The following is a 20,803-nucleotide window of genomic DNA, read 5'->3' on the forward strand; positions in this document are numbered from 1 at the left end:
GGATTCCAACCAGTGTCTGTTGCCATGCCGAGGCTAAAGGACTTGGAAGAATCATGATTCTTTATTACCATGAAAAATCATGGTAATAAAGAATCATGATTATTCAATAAACAAATATTGTTTATGTCAACCAATTTCAAAATTGCTTAAATAGTTTTTGATCAATCAAACGACCCGAATTGTGTCCGGGAATGTGTATGTTAACGGTAAAATATAAAATTCAAGACTTGTGTAGAATACCAGTAATTCTTTACAATATCGGGCTTCTTTAGGCAATGTATAAAATAGTTAATATTGCTAAATTGTTATGCACATTACCTAGACATTGTATGTAAAGTCTAGGTATTGTATAAAATGCCAGCTACAGATTTTTGCAAAGTAATAAATTATAGACAAAAAAAATCAAATTAGCCCATTCTGTTTGCGTTTCTGAGCTGGTTCGACCCCCTCATGTCGGTTTAGGTTAGGTTAGTATATGAAAACAGCGACATATATGCGACAGCGACCGGCGAATGCCAGAACGAGATTTGTTTGCGTTCCCGAGCTGGGTCGAAAACATAAAACAAAAAAATACACTCCCGGACACATAATTCGCACCACCTTGCATTTTTATCCTAATAAAATTTTATATAAAAATATAGTTAGCTTCGTAGAAAAAGTTTTCTCCGATATTTTAAATTCAAATTTTCAATAAAGACTTCAAGAAATGACGTTTCGTATACCAGTTTCAAAGTTGCATAATAGCATTTTTCAGCAATAATGCATTGTTTAAGCTAAGCATTTAATATTGAAAATGTGAGGTGGCTCGAATTGTATGTCCGGGAGTATATTATGGATACCGTTTTTTGAACAAAAGCTAAACATTCGATTCTGTACTTCAAATAAACAAAGAAAAACGAATGTTCGTAAAAGTTTAATGAGTGTTTCGTCCCTTTAAAGTTGAGGTAATATTTTTGTAGTAAGTCAAAGAACATCAGATAATATCAGACAATCACTTAATAGTTATATAATATAATGGCAAAACTTAACAGTTTTGCTTAATGCATTAAACCGAATGTTAAGTTCGATTTGTGTAGCGTACATACTTAGTGTGTCTTTCGTTGTTACTAAGTATAATATAAAATTTTGTTCGAAAAAATAGGTGTAAATATTTTAAAAGTAATATACTTATTCTTACAAGATGAACTATTGTGACACTTGGGCATGCATAAAATATTCTTCTTAACACACAAGCACTTCTTCATTTCACAATGCTTTGTGCACCCCTGCATTTAACAAATTCTTGAACATTCCCGTTCGACATTGTAAAGAATACCTAGACCAAGTTTATAATAGAGTTTATTTTACACATTGACTGACGGTTTTTGTCATTGCATAGAATAGCTACCGCGATATTGTATAGATACTGATAGATAGATTATACGTACATTGCAGATGACAATAAGTTTATATTCCGATTAATCAGACAAGTGTTTAGTTATTTTGACAACTGAGACGCGGAGTCGTCAAAGTAAGAAAAAATTTTGGTTGATGAAACACTGCTATTATTCGCTCCGGTTCAATAGGCATTAGACCTTAATGACATCGTTGTGGCTTTGTCTATGTCTAAATTGAGTCAACAGAACCTTATCTGAACGATTCATTTATATGTGGCTTGCGTCGGGACTATAAAATATTAGGTCTGTCCGGCGTTAATGTAATTACTTGTTGCGGGAGACTAAAGCCCGGCGCCCACAGTCGGAACGTTTCGGCAGGGAATTTTAGGTGACGAATTGTAATAACCTCAATGTTATGCCATTAAAGTTGTTTAAATTCCGATTATAATGGCACGACTATTACGACTATCTACGAAAACAAAGCTGCGGTAGGCTTAAGGATACCGAGCTGGCAGCTTCTGTAGTGCCTTCGGGATGCTTTGCTATGCAGTCTTCCGAAAGTTATTCATCCAAAATCTTCACTTTTTAGAATGTAGTTCTTTTTCTTCTTTAGTATGACTACCATTTTGTAAATATACTGCTCATTTGAAGAGAGGCTAAGCGCGAGCACTATGTCATGATGATATACTTTGGCTTTCCTAAGGATACAGCGGCATAATGCCGTCCGTGTGCGCTTGCATGTAGGAATGCCGAATGATCTCTTGCCATACCATCTCGCTAATGGGCGCCGGGCCTAAAAGTAAAGGTAAAATTGAATTTCTCATACTCAATAGTACTTTCATAAAGCTTTTATTTGTCAAAAATATGTTATATAAAAAGTATTGCATCTTGTATTTTCGTACTAAGCAAGTCGCTGTCAGACACGGATTTTTTAAGACATGATCTATAATGGTGATCGTCAGCGCGTAAGAAAATCAAGATGTGATTTATGAATGTCACTTTTTTATTTATTTATTGACATAACCGATACAACTATCCGCCGGGTTCGATTCCCGGTAGGAACAACTTGGGAAATTAACTTTTCTAAATTGCTTCTGTTCTGGGTCATGCTCAGAAATGTTGCTCCGTTGCTATGGTACAATCGTTGTCCTCACTTTGGTATCCACTATTTGTACTAAGTGCTATAGAAATAGTGGATACTTAAGTGGATAATACTATACCAACTGTACCATAGTACAGACAATTTCCTACTTTGAGACCTTATAAATGGTGTGCTTGTTTGGCACTTTATCCAAAACTAATATTATTTAGGCGAAAGTTACTCTATCTGTCTGTTACGTTTGACGCCTAAATCGCTAACTTTGAACTGCACCGATTTTGATGAAGCAGCAATGTCAGCATTAGTGTGTTGCGGTTTTGAAGGGTAAGGGTGCTGGTGAAACCACAGGTACCTACATTGGGGCTTGTCAACTTATGTCTCAGGGTGACAAGCGCCGTGGCAGTGTCTCTCAGATCGTTACGATTTAAAGGTTATTATGGACGGGCATGTAGCTTACTATAAGGCGCACGACTTGTTCGGTCCGTCACTTGATATATAAAAAAAAGTAGGACATAGGCCATTTTTTGTCACAAAAAGGACGTTAAAGTTTGTATGGAGAACCAATAAAACTATGAACATTAGTATAAGATAAGATAAGATAAGATAAATTTATTTCAATATGACTTAATCTAATACAATTATAATGAAAACAATGTAATGAAGATAAAATATTAAAATAAACAGTAATAAACAAAAAAAAAAGAAAAAAAATTAAATTATATAAGATAATCATGGTAAAATTAAACATTTTAATCTTAGTGCCTAATAGTGCAATTGCGATGCCTAAACTAAGTACATGTGTACCTGTATTTTAAGCATAATAGTGCATTTTTATTAACAAAGCTTTAAAAATAAGATAAAGATTTTATAAATGTAACAAATAAAAGATAAGTAGTTACAATTTATAAAAGATAAGTAGTTAAACATTACTTATTATATAAATATAAATTATGAAATAACTTCCAACAAGTCCTCGGTATCATTGTAGGTTTTACTCTTAAGCCAAAATTTGACGATCTTTTTACATTCAGTTTTATTCATATGAAAATAATGCAAAGTAGAATTTATTTTAAAATAAAGGAATGTGCCAAGGAAGCAGAAGAATCTATGTGAGTGTGCTGTGCGGAGTTGTGTACGAGATGAAAAGGGATCGTGTCTTTGCTTAGTTACAGTCATGTAATCATATGGAGTAATTGAGTGCTTTTTCAAAATTATTTGCAGGATAAACAGTTGCCGAACAGATAGAACATCGCACTCGTTTAGTAATTTGTGGGTTGGGTAATGGAAAGGACAAAAGTTGATCACTTTAAGAACAGCTCTCTGCGCTCTTTCCTGGTGTAGTATAGTACTGGAGGATATTCGAAGACTTGAACACCGCCGTAAATTTGCCTGCTTATCGGTATTTTACAGGATATATCACGGAGAGTGTGCGATGGAATTACACGATTTAATTCCGCCTTCCCCTTTCCATCACCGGGAGACTAGGCATAGGCTTGGGTTCCAGCCCTATGTTGTGGATATTCCAAAGATTCCCACGAAGCGTTACGCTTCCACATTTATATGACGAACGGCTATGGAGTGGAATTCCCTGCCTGCAGACTTGTTCCTTGAACGTTATAATAACTTGGGTCTTTTCAAGGCGAGAATGAATAGGCATTACTTAGGTGTGCATGCTCCATCGTTGACCTAATCGTCACTTTGTGGTGAGATGTGGTGGGATGGCACTTATATTTTATAAAAAAGTACTTTTTTAATCTTTTATTAATCGACACGTCTGTTCATAACAGTTACAGTGCCACTGAGAGCTTTGAATGGCAAAGATCTTAGGGGCACTGCCACTGCGCCTGTCAGCCTGACACAAGTTAACAAGTCCCATGTACCTGTAATTTCAGCAGCACCCTTACCCTTCTACACTGGAACGCAATAATGCTCACATTACTGCTTGGCGGCATATAATTATAATATTGTATATAATATTATAATATAACATTATAATTATATAATCTGCAATAAGTTTTTCCTAAACGGCCAATTCATCTAAATGTAAATCATGACGTGTTTGTTTGAATGAGTGACACGAATATCGTAGAGTGAGTCAGTGAATGATAGCATGAAGTTTTTCTTTTTGTTGTCGTCTTATACATGAAGTGAAATGAATAAAGTTCAAATAATTTTGAACAATTTATATATACTTGAACGTGAAATAAAAATAAAATAAAATGATAAAAATAAAAAGACATTTTTTTAATTCACATAACACATAAACCATAATATAAGCGAATCATTAAACAATAAAACAGTAAATCAGCAATGCTGAGTCTTCATCCTTTTTGTCTACAAAAAGGGTAAAGACTCAGCATTGCTGATCTTCAATATTCACCTATAGCTATTCATTTCCTGCATCATAATCATGGTTCGAGTTTATTGTATTAACCCATATATCGACGAAAACTACATGAGATTCTTAATAGAAATGTGTAAGTAACTTTTTTATCAAAACTTTAAGGTTACGTTCATTCGTCAATGTGACAATATGTATCAATAGGAAATGATACTATGTTTCCGGATTTAAATCGCGTATTTAATTTTACAAAGAAATATTCCATTTTACACTACATTGTTTTATAAATTATTTTATTGTAACAATATATTTTTTTATTAAGTTAAATTTATTATTAATTAACAATGGAAATTAGTTAAGTTAACACATATTAATTATTACTGCAGTCTTATGTCTGTTTGGGATTTTTCATCACAGGAAATACTGGATCCCAAACTGGTGGTTCGGAGAAACCATCTTCACTGTTGAAATTAGGATTTTTTTTAATTTCAATTGCCTCTCGCAGCATCCTGGGTAGATAACGGACTTCTTTTGCTCTTTTTATCTATTGTGGAATAATGAATTTTACCGACAAATCAACGGTATAGCGATGGGCTCTCCCGGGCTGTACTGTAACTCTATATGTATCAATGCTAAACATGGGTCTCCTGCGATTTTGCTCACATTTTTACTACTTCTTTTTGTTTTATCAATTTTTTTATGTATTTATTATTTGATTATGAAAATATCTGGCCATATCTGTAGAAGAACCGATAATCGCAATGAGTTCTTGAGTGGAGACCACGGTTCGGCAAATTTAGTGTAGGACGCTCTCTGGCCAGATGGAGTGAGGATCTGCGAAAGGCAGTAGAATGGATGAGACATACTGAGGACCGGGTGAAAAAGCGCATTCATCATATGGACTGCGATAGGCCGATGATGATAATGACTTAAAATCTGCCCCTTTATTGACTGTTCGAAGCATTCTAATTAGCCTTTAAACAAATTTAATTGTTAGAAAAAGAGGAAGCTGAATATCTTATTTGTATAAAAGAAGAAATAAGGAAATTAGTAATAAAAAACAAAAGTAATGTGGAAATACTGAAAGCCTTGTTCGAAAATATAATTTTTCTTAAATTTTATTTTCCAGTTACTAGACAGAATGTACTGATAGATTAAATGTCGCAGACTCTATTAATAAAAATGGATGTAGCGAAAAATAGACGTTTCCTTAAAGTTGGTTCAGTTATTTTTTATATAACTCTGTAATATATAAAAGTTGACTTCCTAAACATATTCAGGAAAACATATATACTGTATTTCTTATTTTTATAATTATAACCCAATGGATATGTTTTGTAATAACAATAACTCGTAACTTGTCATTATGTAGCAGCTTTGTCGTCCACGAGGCTTATTAGCAATATTAAAAGTTTCGCTGCGAAATTAAAAACCAAAAACCGAACAATAGCCAGGCTAAGAAAAATGCTATTCTGCATTAAATACATCTGTTTATTTGTTCCCATTCAATTAATGTTTCCTTAAAACAGTAGACAATCAATCGGCGAGTTCATTCTATTTTTAGCTCCCGACGCAAAAAGGAGGGAGTTATAAATATGAAGACTTTGTATATATGTATCTATGTGCCTGTCTCTGGTATTACAGCTCCTAAACGGCTGTACTGGTCTTAATAATGATCTTTTATTTGAAGGATAATAATATCGATACCTCCAATAAACACTACGCCAACTTAATTTTTTGGTCATTCTGTTTTTCGAGTTCTTAGGGTTTTCGCGATTGTTATACATAGGAAATGAAATTATTTTTCTGGATTTAAATCACGTATATTGGTTTTTTCAAACAAACAAACGTTTCGGGCCCTTTACAGGTCACATGTCAACCTTACCATGGGACCTGTAATGGGCCCGGAACGTTGGTTTGTTTGTAAAACAAATATACGCGATTTAAATCCGGAAAAAGAGTTTCATTCTGTTTTTATTTTGTTTTTTGTTTATTTTTTACAAAATCTTTTTTGTTTTTTTCGAATTTGGTTTTTTGTTTCTTAATTTTTTGTCAAAATATTCTGGGGGCATAATATTAGTAAATTAAATAAGGCTGTTTACATTAGAAATAGAAAATGACCAAAACATTACGATGGCTTAGGGTTTATTAGAGGTATCCATATAATCGGTAAGGTTGTTACTGTTTGATGAACATTCAGCTGTTTAAAGATCATTTACTTTTTCCTAGTGCAGCGATCTCAGACATAAAATGTACATACAATTTGTTTTACATCCATTTATCTTTGATTTTAAATTTGGTATATTGTGGAAATGCGATGACATTACAATCTTATCGAGTTCTTAGGTTTTCGCGATTATTCCACATAGGAAACGAAACTATTTTTTCTGGTCTAAATCGCGTATTCTTTTTTTTTTCACTGAAAAAATATCCATCGATACATATTAATACTAAAACTTTATGTGTAAGAATTTAAACCAGCAATCCAATGAAAAGCTTTAGTACAAAAAGAAGCCATTAGTACCTAAGTAGTTTAATTAAAATACTTAACAAAAGAAATGAAAAGCTTAACACTCTGCTATTTGAATAAAAATACACAATACAGTTTTTGTATAGAAAACAATAAACGCAAATAACTCTTTTATGTTCTTTGAATTATATAAAATTACATTATAGTATTATAAAATATGTTCCCCAAATGTCATAACGCAGTCGTTCGTAAGAAAAAAATATGTGCATAAGGAAGGCAACAGAAGTTAATCTAATTATTGCAAAGTTTATCATCTGTGTATAATAAGTATGTTTCTATTATGTTATTTATTTTATACCGTACAAATTATCGATTAGCTTCTAGTATATTGTTCTTTTTGTTTAAGCACCAACATTTTTTTTTTGTTGACTCAATGATTGACTGGTAGAGAAATTTAAAACTGGCATTAAGTCTACCATTTGTATTGTAATAAAGTTTAAACAATTATATCAATAAATTGCAACCTGTTAAATTTTTTTATTAAATTGAAATTCTTCTGATGCTCGTCACGTATACATTAAGATTTCGCTCACAATAATGACTGAATACAGCGTGGAATATTTCGTTGTTTTAATCAGTTTGTGATTTTTTGTGAATTGACGATCTCGCCGCGCGGATCAACTGTTTGTTCTATGGGCGCTCGATGAGGTGGACCGATTTGAGAAACGACCGTTTTTAAATTAGTTTCGAATATTCTAGCTAGCGCTCTGGTAGTGTTTGTACTCGTAATACAGGGAGAAAACGTTATTATTATTTCAAAATGTGAATTGACACTTTTTTATGACATCAAGTGACGGGACGAACAAGTCGTGCGCTTGGTGATAAGCTACACGCCTGTCCATAACAGTTGCAGTGCCACTCAGAGCTTTAAATTGCAAAGATCTGAGGGGCACTACTAAAATGGCCAGACGACGGCAATTCATGGGGCAGCATTTTTTTTCGAATTGAGAGCAGTCTTCGTAAACTAGTGGACGGATTCCACAAAAATAATTTAACATTGTGATGTTATTTAAACTTAGTATTACTTACTTCCATTGTTATGAATAATTTACTATAACATAGTGTCGGCTTGCAGAAGTCAGAGTGTGCGCTCGTAGAAAGGAAATCAGTTCTACCATAGTTTACGACACACGATAAGACAAGTATGTTAACTCTATGGACGTTGAACGTTGAACGTTAGCAGCAGAGCTCCTTGTGAAAGAGTTCGTCTAGGGAAGTACTTACCTATTCTTGCCGCCAAGCAGTAGTGTGAGCATTGTTGCGTTCCGGTTCGCACCCGGAACATCTATCCGGCGCACCATCAGGCATCAGGCGCACAGCTTGTTCGTCCCTCACTTCCTTCACTTCGTTATTATAAAAAAAAGTAACAACGCGGATTTTAAAAAAAGTTGTTAAAATCAAAAACAAAAAGGTTGTTGCAGATCACATAGACAAATACGTAAGGTCCGCTAGTTCGTTCCGTGGCTTAGTTGGCACGGCTTGCTGGAAGACGTTGATTCCGTTCGACCTTGTGAAAATGTTAAGGTTCGAATCCAGCCGGATCGAAGGAATTTTTTCTTAGCGTTCAATCTTTGTGTTAATAATTATTAATCTCATGTTTCTATTTCCAGGACATCAGGCGGTAAAAATAGCCTGTGAAGATTCAGTGGTGCGTCTTGTGTCCAGCGGAAAATACTACAACTCTGTCACCCTGGCCTTCGCTCCCCTCCCCATGGAAAATTTGGAAAGTGCTGACTTCATGTGTCCTTTCTAAGAAAATGGATAACGACATACCCATACATACTGACTCCTGCAATTCGGTTGTTTTTTTTATAAGTAAATTCACTTGCTTTTCGATTATACTCTTAAAACACTGTGTATGTTTTTAATGGCTGATAAAAATATTATTTACGTATTAAAAATATAACAATAATAATATGTGCCAGACAATCACACCAATTGCCTGGTCTCAAACTAAGGAATTCCCTGTACTATGAGTACCAGAGCAAAGGAATTCACTCTGGGGCACTTCCCTAAACTGTTTATAATATATTTTGTAACCATTAGATAAACTTACTTGCAGTTGAGTGAAGTTACCAAAAGCTTTTGAATTTTATTTAGGCTACAATTCTCCGTGACCCCTAAGGTTGAATTAGTATTTATTTCGATTTAGATATACGTGTAAAACGTAGAAAACAAATATGTATAATATATGTATTTCATTAGGTACTAAAATAATTAACTGTTCATTATCCCTTGGTGTATATTAATGAAAAGAATTTTTAAGGAATACTCGTATTACAATTCGTAGAAAGAATTCTAAAAATTAAAAAAAAAATGTAAACATTTTAATATTTTCCAAAGCAAAACTGTTTAATAGACATATCCATAATGTCCCTAATATTTTAGGATCTATGTAGTAGTTTCAATATGAAGAAAACATCATTTTACGTAAGATTATTATTCTAGAATATAATTACATAGTTTAGAAATAAGTATCATTATTATCGGTATGTTATCTAGTCACACATGAAGTTTTGTCAATAAAATTAATAGGATTGATGCGTTGGCTAATTATTTTTCCTTCTGCTATTGCATTTTTGTAGAACTGTTAATTTTTACTCATCATATTATACTGTAATATTTTGGAGTAACTACCTGTGTATACACTATGTAACAAATTGTTAAAAGAGGTTCTATTTGTGGGGGTCGGTTCGGAACAATACGATAACTCAGTTGTCGACCGATTGTTTTATTTTTATTCACAACACCTGAATCCAACGTCAAACTGTCGTATTCGAAACCGAACCGAAATGACGTCACACCCGTACGATTATTCATCGAGTCATTATCGAGTTTCATGATAAAAATATACAATATCTTAATTATTAATACAAAGACCGAACACTCAGAAAAAATTCCTTCGATCCGGTCGGATTCGAACCGACGTCTTCTTGCATACCGTGCCAGACGCTATACCAACTAAGCCACGGAACGAACCAACGGACCTCACGAATTTCTCTATGTGCTTGCGTCGTGTCTTTGTATTTGGTTTTTCAACGACTTTTTAGTCGTAACGCCAGCTATGAGAAATCTATGAAAGATTTATCACCCAGTTAGTACCTTTACAGCTACCAGTCCTGGCGAGAGATGTCGCTATTCACTGTATTAATTAAATTTTTATTGAATTGATATTCAATTATTTTTTGTGAAATTACTCCACTAGTTTGTTATAATTATTAATACAAAGACCGAACACTCAGAAAAAAATCCTTCCGAGAACCGACGTCTTCTTGCATACCTTATTATATATATATCTATCTTATTTTTTATTATTTATTTAACTTCCGTGGCCGAACAGTTACCATGCCGGACTGCCACGCAGAGGTCCCAGGTTCGATTCCCGGGCCGGGAGAAATGTTTGTATGGCTTACATTTATTTCTCTCGTGAGTTTGGGTGTAATTTGTGGTTGTGTGTCCATGGCACCCGCGACACAGGGTTTCCCTAGTGCGGGGCTATGTTGAGTGTGTGCGTTATTAAAAAAATATCACTGATGTTTAAGACTCAATTTATTAATAAGATCTGTATTTATATAATTAAACTCGAATTTTATTTTTATTTCCTTTTGATGGCGTTAACAAACAAACATTAATTGGGATTTTTTATTCCATTTATTACCCCTGGTAACAACTGGGATATTTTAAATTGCATTTGTCGCCTGTGGCAACAACAGATATTTTTATCCCATTTGTAACTACCTGCTAACATAAGGGGTTTTTTTTCCCATTTGTCGCCAGTGGATATCACCACTGGCAACAACTGATTTTTTTTTATCCCATGTTTTTTTATCACCTGGTAACATATGGGTGTTTTCCCCCCATTTGTTGCCAGTGGGAACAACGCCAGTGGTGATGACTGGGAATAAACTTTTTTTTTTTTACTAAAAATAACTGCGCATTTGTCCTTTTCCTTAATGTAATAAATTTCTGTAAATATTAAACTTTTCGTTAGTCTGACCACAAAAGCAAGTTTTTTGCAGGGAAATAAAGATTTTCATGTTTTTATGATAGAGCCAATTAGAAAATTATATTCAAAACTCAGAAACAAAAATCGTGTTACATAGTGTAACTAGTTAAGACTGAGGTGGTAATAGGGACAAAAACTGCTTGTGCTAGGTATCGTAAGGTTTGTAAAGAAACGCATATTTTACATTAATTTATTTATTCCAGGATAGAGATAATAATCCAATTTTTAAGCAAAATATCTTTAACTATTGTCTAACAGCATTCAGATAAAAATATTTGTATTTTACTACAGTGAAATAAATCTCCGTGCAACTGTACAAACGAATTTATAATTAATTATACAATGATGAATGAAATCCTAATTTAATATATAATAATTCTAACTAATTCCTTGATAGTAGGTATTATTTCAAATAGTAGGGTATAATTAAAAATTTCTACGCTTTTTATTTTAAATGTAAAATTAGAACCTGACTAAGGAACAAGGTAAAGGTAAATATGAAGAAAACAAAAGTATTCGATCATCGGAGTATTAAGTTCGAATAGGACCTAATAAGGTCCAATAGGCCAGCACGTTTTATTATCGCATCCATACTATACGCGTTGGTTACATGGGGTTAACACTTATCAGCATAAAACTACATTTTAAATTGACGTGTAGTATATAGTATTTCTTTTTAAATAAAAAAATAATTGCGCATTTGATCTTTAGGTCATCTGATGGAAAATGATGATAAAGTCGACGATGTAGCATGCACTCAAACAATGCCTATTCACTCTCTCCTTGCAAAGGCCCAAGTTATGGCGTTCAGGGAATAAGTCTGCTGATAGGGAATTCCACTCCTTAGCAACGGCCATTTAATATCCACAACAGTAATACTGGACATAAAACCGATATGTGGTATGGAAACTTTTAACGTGGAATTCTCCTTTTGTTATAGGCGTTTAGTATGGACGCTGTGCTGAAGTTTGATGACATGTGGGGTCCAAAACCCTCAGGGTACTTTTCGCCGATGCGCTTTCTTTGGACTTTCCAATATGTTGTAACCAAGTACAAGCAAAATTTCATTCCGAATCATACCGTTTGATTATTAGAAATGCTTTAAGTGCTGGTTGATTACAAGTGTTAAGCATTTCGTAATATTGGTTGATTGATTGGTAAACTTTTGCATCAACTACATTCACTCAAGTTCGTAGATTATAAATTTCAGTCGAAACACAAAACTGCAACGCGAAGAAATCTACGAGCTCGCACAACGCATCGCAAGAATTTGCCAATTGCTCTGTATCGCGCATTTCTGCGATGGTAATCTTCTTTGAGTTTTTTCCCCTATATTTTTTTTATAAATAGCAGCAGTGCACCACTCTTTTTGCGATCCATGTCGCTACCTAGTTTAAAAAATACGTTCAGTACGGTTTACGATCGTCCAAGGGATGGTTACCGGAACCGTGGCATTAGATACCCTGCCGAACGAAATCGCATCGCAGTAATTCGTGTCGCAGTTATCTGCGTTGCAAATTTGCATCGCGCCGATTTACAGTTTTATGTTTCGACCCCAAGATAAACTCTTTTTGTAGAAAAGGCCTGTCCACAGCAAAGGAGCATAATTATATGGGATGAGGGTAAGGCGGGGAATAAAGGCATCTATTATTTATTAAACTGTTTTGCTCTCTAAACAAAATCCAACTTTTAAAAGTAGTGGAGATTAAAAGATAGAAATTATTATGTGAGAATCGTTAAATCAGATATTAAAATTAGAAACTACGTTTCAAATATTTTTGAACAAAAATGACTAATATTAAATAAAAGCACGTCCATAATTAGCACCTAATAATAAAGCGGTACCGAATATTTTCAAATAAACGTAACAATAACATTGAACATTTATTACTAACTTCACAGATATTCAATTCTAATAGACTACAATGTTTTAAATCTATTGATGGTTTGAAATTAATGATCACTTCACAGTATATGGTTTGTGAAATGCATTAAAAAGTTGTAAATATTTACCCGGTTTTCGAGTGTCATTAGCTCATGTTTGTTGGAATTTGGCAAATTTAAATTTTTGCATTTTGAAAATTAGTCTACATAATATTTGGTTAACAGCTTTTATCGGTTGTTTTTATAGTTACCTCATAGCCTCTACAACTGACATAATGTATTTTTTTCAAGGCGTTGTCTTTATGTTTAAGCACTTTACGTTGTGTGCGTAACTTTTTATCAATCACGACCAATCAATGAAATTAAAAATGTATAGACGTATAGTGTTATTTGTAAAATACTAACAGCCTTCCAGGACTATATATTACGAATATCATAAATAACAAATTTATTTTCCCATGACCTTTAATAATTCATCAAATTTTACTTTCGTACAGAAAAAAAATTAAATAGGTCAATCTAAACAGTGATAAATTAATTAAATTGAAAATGTTTTGTAAAATGTCATGGAACAAAAATAAAAAAATAAGTAATATAGCCCTGCTAGATTATTAATATATAAAAAATAACTCTGCATAAAATGTTTTGAAAGTTGAGAACGTCTTATCCAGATACAATAAAAATGTCAAATATAGCTGTCATCAAAGCAAAGTACGATAATAGTTAATATTCGATATAAATACAGTATATAGATAATCTGGTTAAATATATTCGTTACCAGCGTAGCCAGTCACTAATAAAAATTACTCTAGGATCTTTAATTGCATAAATGTACTTAAAAAGGAATTAAAAACAATTATTAAACATCTTTGGTTATGTAATCTAGTAAACGTAGAAGTGTTACATTTCTTACACAGGTACATTGTCACAGGTATATTTTAATAGTCATAAACTGGTATATGTGCAGCATTATACACTGAGTGTTAAGATGTATAATAATTTTAGTAGTATTAGAGCTCCTTGTGATAGAGTTCGTCCAGTGCAGTACTGCCACCTTTCCTATTTCTACCGCCAAGTAGAAATAAAAGCATTACTGCGTTCCGGTTTTAAAGGATAGGGGTACTGGTGAAATTACAGGGACATGGGACTTGTGAACTTATGTCTCAGGGTGACGGGCGCAGTGACAGTGCCCATAAGATCTTTGCGATTTAAAGCTCTGAGTGGCACTGCAACAACCGTGAAGCTCACCATCAGATTCACGTCTGGTTCGTCCCATCACTTGATATTATAAAAAAAATACTACTATGGTAACTGCGTAAAAACATAGCAGCGTGGTTTGTATGTGTCGCGCGCACGCCGCGTGTCGCGTACGTACGCACTCGCGTTGCATAGCTCTGGCCCTAATGCACCTTTCATTATTATACGAATGTGTGCGTCCTTACATGGCGCGTAGCGGGCGTGCGCACATACAAACCGCGCTGCCACGTTTGTACGTAGTTATCATACTTGTTCTTATTATAGGTACTATCGTTAAGAGGACAGTTCTTATCTAAGTAGGTACATACAATGACTAATAGCGTTCACATTCAATCTACGCCTTATATATTAACATTGTACTTTACATATTTACTACATAAAATGAGTAACTAATTCTTAAATGTCAAAAAAAAGAAAACCGAGTACTAATTGCGAATTATTTCACTATTCAAGGTGTTAATGAAATACAGTAAATGATTGTTTTAGGCCTGTGAAAGGATTATAATAATCTGTCAAGATAGTCATGTAACATTTTGCATAAGAAAGAAATAGGGTATTTGACAAAAAAAACGTCTATCAACGTATATGCTGAAAATAAATCTGAAATTCGTTTTCTGATATCTCAACACTAGGGACTTTTATCATTAAAGTCTAACTCTTGATTTATTGAACAGTTACAGTGTACTATGTTATGTTTAATTGAATTTCTATTCTGCTTTCCGTTACGACCATCAATTTTAGTTTATTTTCATTGTTAATGAAAATTTATTTTTCGGTACTTGTCAAACACCCTATTAATACTAATATAATGCGTTGAATAAAAACGATGACATTTGATTAGGTTTACTAACACTTAACGTCTTAATTTTTAACTAATTAAAGCTATCCCATACAACTTGTCAAATTGTGCTTAGAAATTAATAGAACGAAAATTGTGCAACTCTCGAGGATTCTAGAAGTTATCCTCTTTATATTTCTCGAAGAACATCGAACTTCTACTTAAAAACAAAGCTGCGTTTTCTTACTTACATTGGAAATATTTTATTCCATTATTTGAGTGTCTAGATTCGCTGCGATAGAAATTAAAAGTGTCATATAGACAGTTGATGGTCAGTAGAAGCTAAGCGACTAGGTTGATAATTAATAAGAAGAATAAGTTACGCTTAGGTAGTGTTTGTGGATAATATTGGAAGATCTATCACATGTTATTAAATACAGTTAATCTTTTTCGCAAATTAGAAACATTTATTGAATGAACCGGTAAAATAAAGGTGTCACATGAGATTTGATTTACAGTTCTTACCCAAGTCGCGCGTACAATCTCTTAAGATTACCTACAGTTATCAAGATTCAATTAAAACGTAATACAAACTAAAAGTTTATAAATTAAAATTGAATATACTACACAATTTTCAATTATTTGATGTCCCTTTTTAAACATCATTTAAATTATACAAAACATTGTCAATTACCCTTTTCTTTAAATGGAGCTTGCGGTGATTACCATTTAAACGATTAATATTAATCAGAAGCCTGTTATAAATTATGAAAATTTTGTTGTGGTGGACTTTCTATATTGTTCACAAATTTTGTTACTTAGCTTACCTATAACTCATTTTACCACCTTTTCAACTTAGGTACATATAACTCATTTTCGTCCTAACTGCCGCCTAGCTTCTCTTACCTTTCAACAGTCTATGTGTTTTAACTGACATGAGTACTTTCCATACTTATATTACGATTCCTTTATCAAGTAATGACGCAACTTATAATTTTGACGGAGAACATGGTTTACGTAGGTAAATTACAATTCAGATACGTACAATTCAGAATTTGATGTTGTGTGTCTTGACGTAATTAGTCGTCTAAATTTATAATTTACATCTATTAGTGCGCCTCTAAAATAGACGCTTATAGAAGCACTGCAGTAGCACCTTTGTGGCAGCCGCGCCGCTATCAATTTTCATACAATATTTGGCAGCGCCACAGTTGTGACACGCGTTCCACTTTTGCAGTCACAATTAGTGAACTAAAAATTACTGAAGAGACGCGTGGCTGTTGCGCCACTGCAGTGCTGCTACAAGCATTTAATTTGTAGGCGCCCTTACTGCTGTAAGGGACGATTATAGGTAGGTGGTTTGTGGTATGGAAGCGAACAACACACTGGACACAGTGAACACACTATTCAGAATACTTTTTGGAGGGCTCCTTTATACTTGCCTCATTTCAAATGACAAAAGCAAACTTCGTTACTTTTGGAAATGTTTTGTAAAAAAATTGTAATATTTTGTCACTGTTCCCAAACAATTTCTGAGCTCGTCCAATGTTAGTAATTGACAATTTCGTATAAAATGTTAAAAACTAATATTTACTAGTTATATAAATATTTTATTAAAGTGTTTACTAAGTTCATAAGACAATTTTCACTTAAAGCATTGGTAAGCTACATAGAGGTCAGGTTGAAAAATAATTGCATTACATTGTTAAAATTCGTATTTTCATGGAACTGCATTCCCGGATCTAGAAATATCTAAGTGATTTAATTGAAGACAAGTCTGACGTTGATGTCATCTACCAGAACGTAACGAAGCAGAGCTGTCTCAGCAACCAATAGTGTTTCATTTATTTGTAAATGAATATCTTGATGTTTTTATTACCTTGATATTTATTATTATTGATACAAAGACCAAGAACTATTATTATTATTATTGATAGAAAGACAAAGAAAAATTCCTTCGATGACATGACTACACTCGAACCAGTTCTTCCTACAGTGCCACAGAACGAGCAGTAGATCTTGCGAATTTTGCTATATTCTCGTTGCAGTTCTTTGTATTGGATTCTAAAAGGCTTTTTGACCTTAGAGAACTGTCATCATAACAGGTCAAAAAACCAAAACGAAATGAAAGTTTCTTCACTCAGCCATTGACTCGGAGTTCAGCAAGATCAAAGGAATTTTTCTTTGTGTTTATTGGGTTTTTGTATCAATAGTAATAACAATCGTGCTTCGTTATTTTAAAATATTCACGGCGTGTGGTGAAAATAAGAAAATTCAAGTGATTGTAGAAATATTAATATGAATAAGAATTTGTGGATGATCGGATGGATGTTTGTTCCTAATTATCGTCGAAACAGTCCGTTACTAAGATAAAATTTGGTTTATGTTTGGTCAATAACCTGAGATAGTAGATTGGGTGAATTTTCAACGCGGATGACGTCACAAGCAGAAGCTAGTTATTGATTTAAATACCAAGGACTCTCATTAGCGACGATAACAATCTTGACTTGAAATGCGCAATAGGATGCATAATAATTTGTAGGTTCAATCGCCATAGTTAATTCCAATATTTCATTTTGATTATTTATACAGGTAATAGTATCGAATCCAATGTATAAAACTGCAGTGTTATATAAATTGTTATTTATTATAATGCTACACTTTGCAATCTGCATTATGTATAAGTGTGATATATGTTTATACAGTATACATAGTATAAATATAATACAAATGTATACATACAACTCTCGCGATGAGGCGTTTTTTTAATAACAGGTATTTAATTTAATTTAGTTGTAATAATTTTAATAGTGGTACAATTTTTCGTCTTTCAGATCAGGCTAAGGCGTCTAATTAGACAATGATATTAATATCAATACGCTATTAATTTTTCTTCGATCATTTAATTTGCTGATATTGTGTTGCGTAAAATCGTTATGTATTTACTACGTAGCCATTTTAAAATTCTTCATTTGACACGTAAATAATACTTTTTGTTTTAAAGAAATGGAGTCGTAAAACACCAACAAATAATATGGCGCTATTTCACTCTGAAATTATGAGTCGGTCATTAGGTAAATGATCGGTATATTTTAATTATTGAAGTGTAGGCATTTGAATTCTGGCGTTGATAGTGTATAAATTAATTTACAACTAAATACATTTGGAAATAACCACTTATCTTGAAAAACATTGCGATTAGTGGGTAGTAACACAGATTAGTCTATTAGTCTTTTCAGCAAAATGCATAAGGGACTTAATTTTTCTAAAGAAAATTAACTCTACAAACGATTTGGTCACAGTGTTTGTCCCAAATGGCAGTAAATCGGAAAAGCATTATAATATAAAATATATTGCTACGTCATCTAAGAAAAAGGCCTGACAAGTTTAAAAAAACGCCTCGTAATTTTGACAATAAATAGGTACATTTCTTGATTATATCATATTCATACGAGTATTTAAATAGTCTATAAGACCTAACCTTAAGAAAGGATTATTTACAAAATACTATTATCTGTTCGAAGTCATAAGAATTTGGAATTCATAAGATCCGCAAGTGGTACGAATTTAGTAGCATTCTAAATACATATTAGTACTTAGTAAATCTAGATGAAAATTCATCTCAGTATACACTCGACATATATTTAATTTTGATATACAAAATTCTAAAATTTTGCTATAATAAAGATATGTATCATTTTGCTATTAAAGCAGAGGCACACGTTGATATGTTCAGTGACACTAACCCATCTGTTGTGTGTGAAAGCACAGCTGCTTCAACGAAAGCTGACAATACATTGTACTAGTTACTTTACACACACCAATTATTATATGAACTTATAATTATCTTCCAATACTTGTACTTACATTACTAAAACATGAAATAGATACATCTTTAAACAAATAGAACACCAAACATACAAATCAACTACGACTTACAGGAACATCGTGGAACTAAATTACCTCCAACATATAACTAACATAATCAATTAATATTCAAGTTACTATAATACTTAATTAGAATCGACTTGATTTTTTTTCTACATTTATAAAGTATTATATACCTCTGTATATTTACCACGAAAGTGTAAGCCTCTTATGTACATATAGGTATAAATAATCTTTCTAATTACAATAACACGATCAGTTCCCTTAAATTTCTTATAACAATCGACGACTAAAATCTTTCAAGTTTTTTCATCTCTATTTCAAAAATATTTCGCAGCAATTCTTTAAATCGCTTCTCATTAAAATACTTTTCCAAACATTTCATCGAGTCTAGTTACCTAATGTCATCTACAAACGCTATTTAAACTTATTTTTTAATGTTAACTTTTAACTTCTAACCATTGAGGTGTTGAAAACAAGCCGAACAGATATCAGCATTTTTATTACAAAAGATTACTTTTACAGGTATATAAACAAAATTTATGGGAAGAGTTAGACTGGTTACACACGGCGATTTTTAGCAGCTATGCATAGCGCGCGTTCGTGAAACGCGCGATTGCATCGCTACACTTGCGATTTATAGGCTATTACATCGATGCAAACGCGCGATTGTATCGATGCAGACGCAGGTGTGCATCGATGCAACGGCTTATAAATCACAAGTGTAGCGATGCAATCGCGCGTTTGCATCGCTGCTTAAAGTAGTCGTGTGTAACCGCTCTTAGACGCTATTATTATAGGTTTCATCTCGGAATTGTTTTTATCTGCAAAATGTTTATCTACTGAACCATAACGTAGAGAACATCGCTTTTTTTATGAATGTATTTTTATTTACGAAAATGTGTTTCATATTATAATCCACAAATTTTGTTAATTACCTATACAAAAGTAGCTCTGTATTTACGGTCGTCTAAATATACCAAAGCTGTATATAAATATTCATCTACCTACGGTCTTCGAGATCTAAAACATGTAAGTTCTTATCACTTCAGTGTCATTATTTACGATTTACAGTGCAACGGTTGTTGCGAGGGCAGTAAGCAAAATTATAGGTAGACTTGTCCCAGCCACGCTGCTGTAAGGTCCGGTGACAGCTCTATCACATGGTTTGTTTTCCATTTCTGTAAAACGAGAATCTAATTTCTTTATTTTATAAACAAATAAAAAATATGCGAAATAAAGATAAATATGTTCAGTGTTTATGTGATAAAATTTATTGCGATATAAGTTTTAGCCGACTTCAAAAAAGGAGGAGGTTCCCAATTAGACTGTTTTTTTTTATTTGTATCTTACGCGATTACTCCAAAATTTGTGAACCGATTTCGACGATTATTTTTCATTCGAATTTGAAGAAAATTTTTTTCTTAGGGTGACAAATTAGGGGACGAATGCGGTTTATGTGAATGTCACCCACTTTCCGTTAATAGACTTCAATAAAAGTATGCCAAATAGATGTAACGAACACAGCCAAAGCGGATAAGCAAACTTTGAAGTCGGTTTTTATTTTATAAAAAGTTATAATAATTTAATAATGTGAAAAACCAAACTACAATAAAGTTAAGAGGCGTTATGATTGGTGGATAT

The 20,803-nt window shown here is 33.1% G+C and overlaps 2 protein-coding genes across 3 annotated transcripts in view; one reads left to right on the top strand and one right to left on the bottom strand.

Annotated features, from left to right (window-relative positions):
* The window catches only part of LOC113231960 (corticotropin-releasing factor-binding protein), a 64,238-nt gene extending 54,750 nt beyond the window's left edge, over positions 1 to 9,488 (top strand). The window contains exon 7 of the mRNA XM_026466531.1: positions 8,957 to 9,488. Coding sequence (XP_026322316.1) covers positions 8,957 to 9,099 — 143 coding nt within the window. The 3' untranslated portion in view covers positions 9,100 to 9,488. The remainder of the gene's footprint in view (positions 1 to 8,956) is intronic.
* A 10,456-nt stretch (positions 9,489 to 19,944) lies between these two features.
* LOC113231988 (acetylcholinesterase-like) overlaps positions 19,945 to 20,803 on the bottom strand; it is a 138,275-nt gene continuing 137,416 nt past the window's right edge. For both annotated transcript variants that reach the window (XM_026466607.1, XM_026466608.1), the window contains exon 7: positions 19,945 to 20,340. In XM_026466607.1, coding sequence (XP_026322392.1) covers positions 20,228 to 20,340 — 113 coding nt within the window. In that variant the 3' untranslated portion in view covers positions 19,945 to 20,227. The remainder of the gene's footprint in view (positions 20,341 to 20,803) is intronic.

This window comes from Hyposmocoma kahamanoa, unplaced genomic scaffold (assembly GCF_003589595.1).
Source record: "Hyposmocoma kahamanoa isolate Upper Pololo Valley unplaced genomic scaffold, ASM358959v1 66, whole genome shotgun sequence".
NCBI lineage: Eukaryota > Metazoa > Arthropoda > Insecta > Lepidoptera > Cosmopterigidae > Hyposmocoma > Hyposmocoma kahamanoa.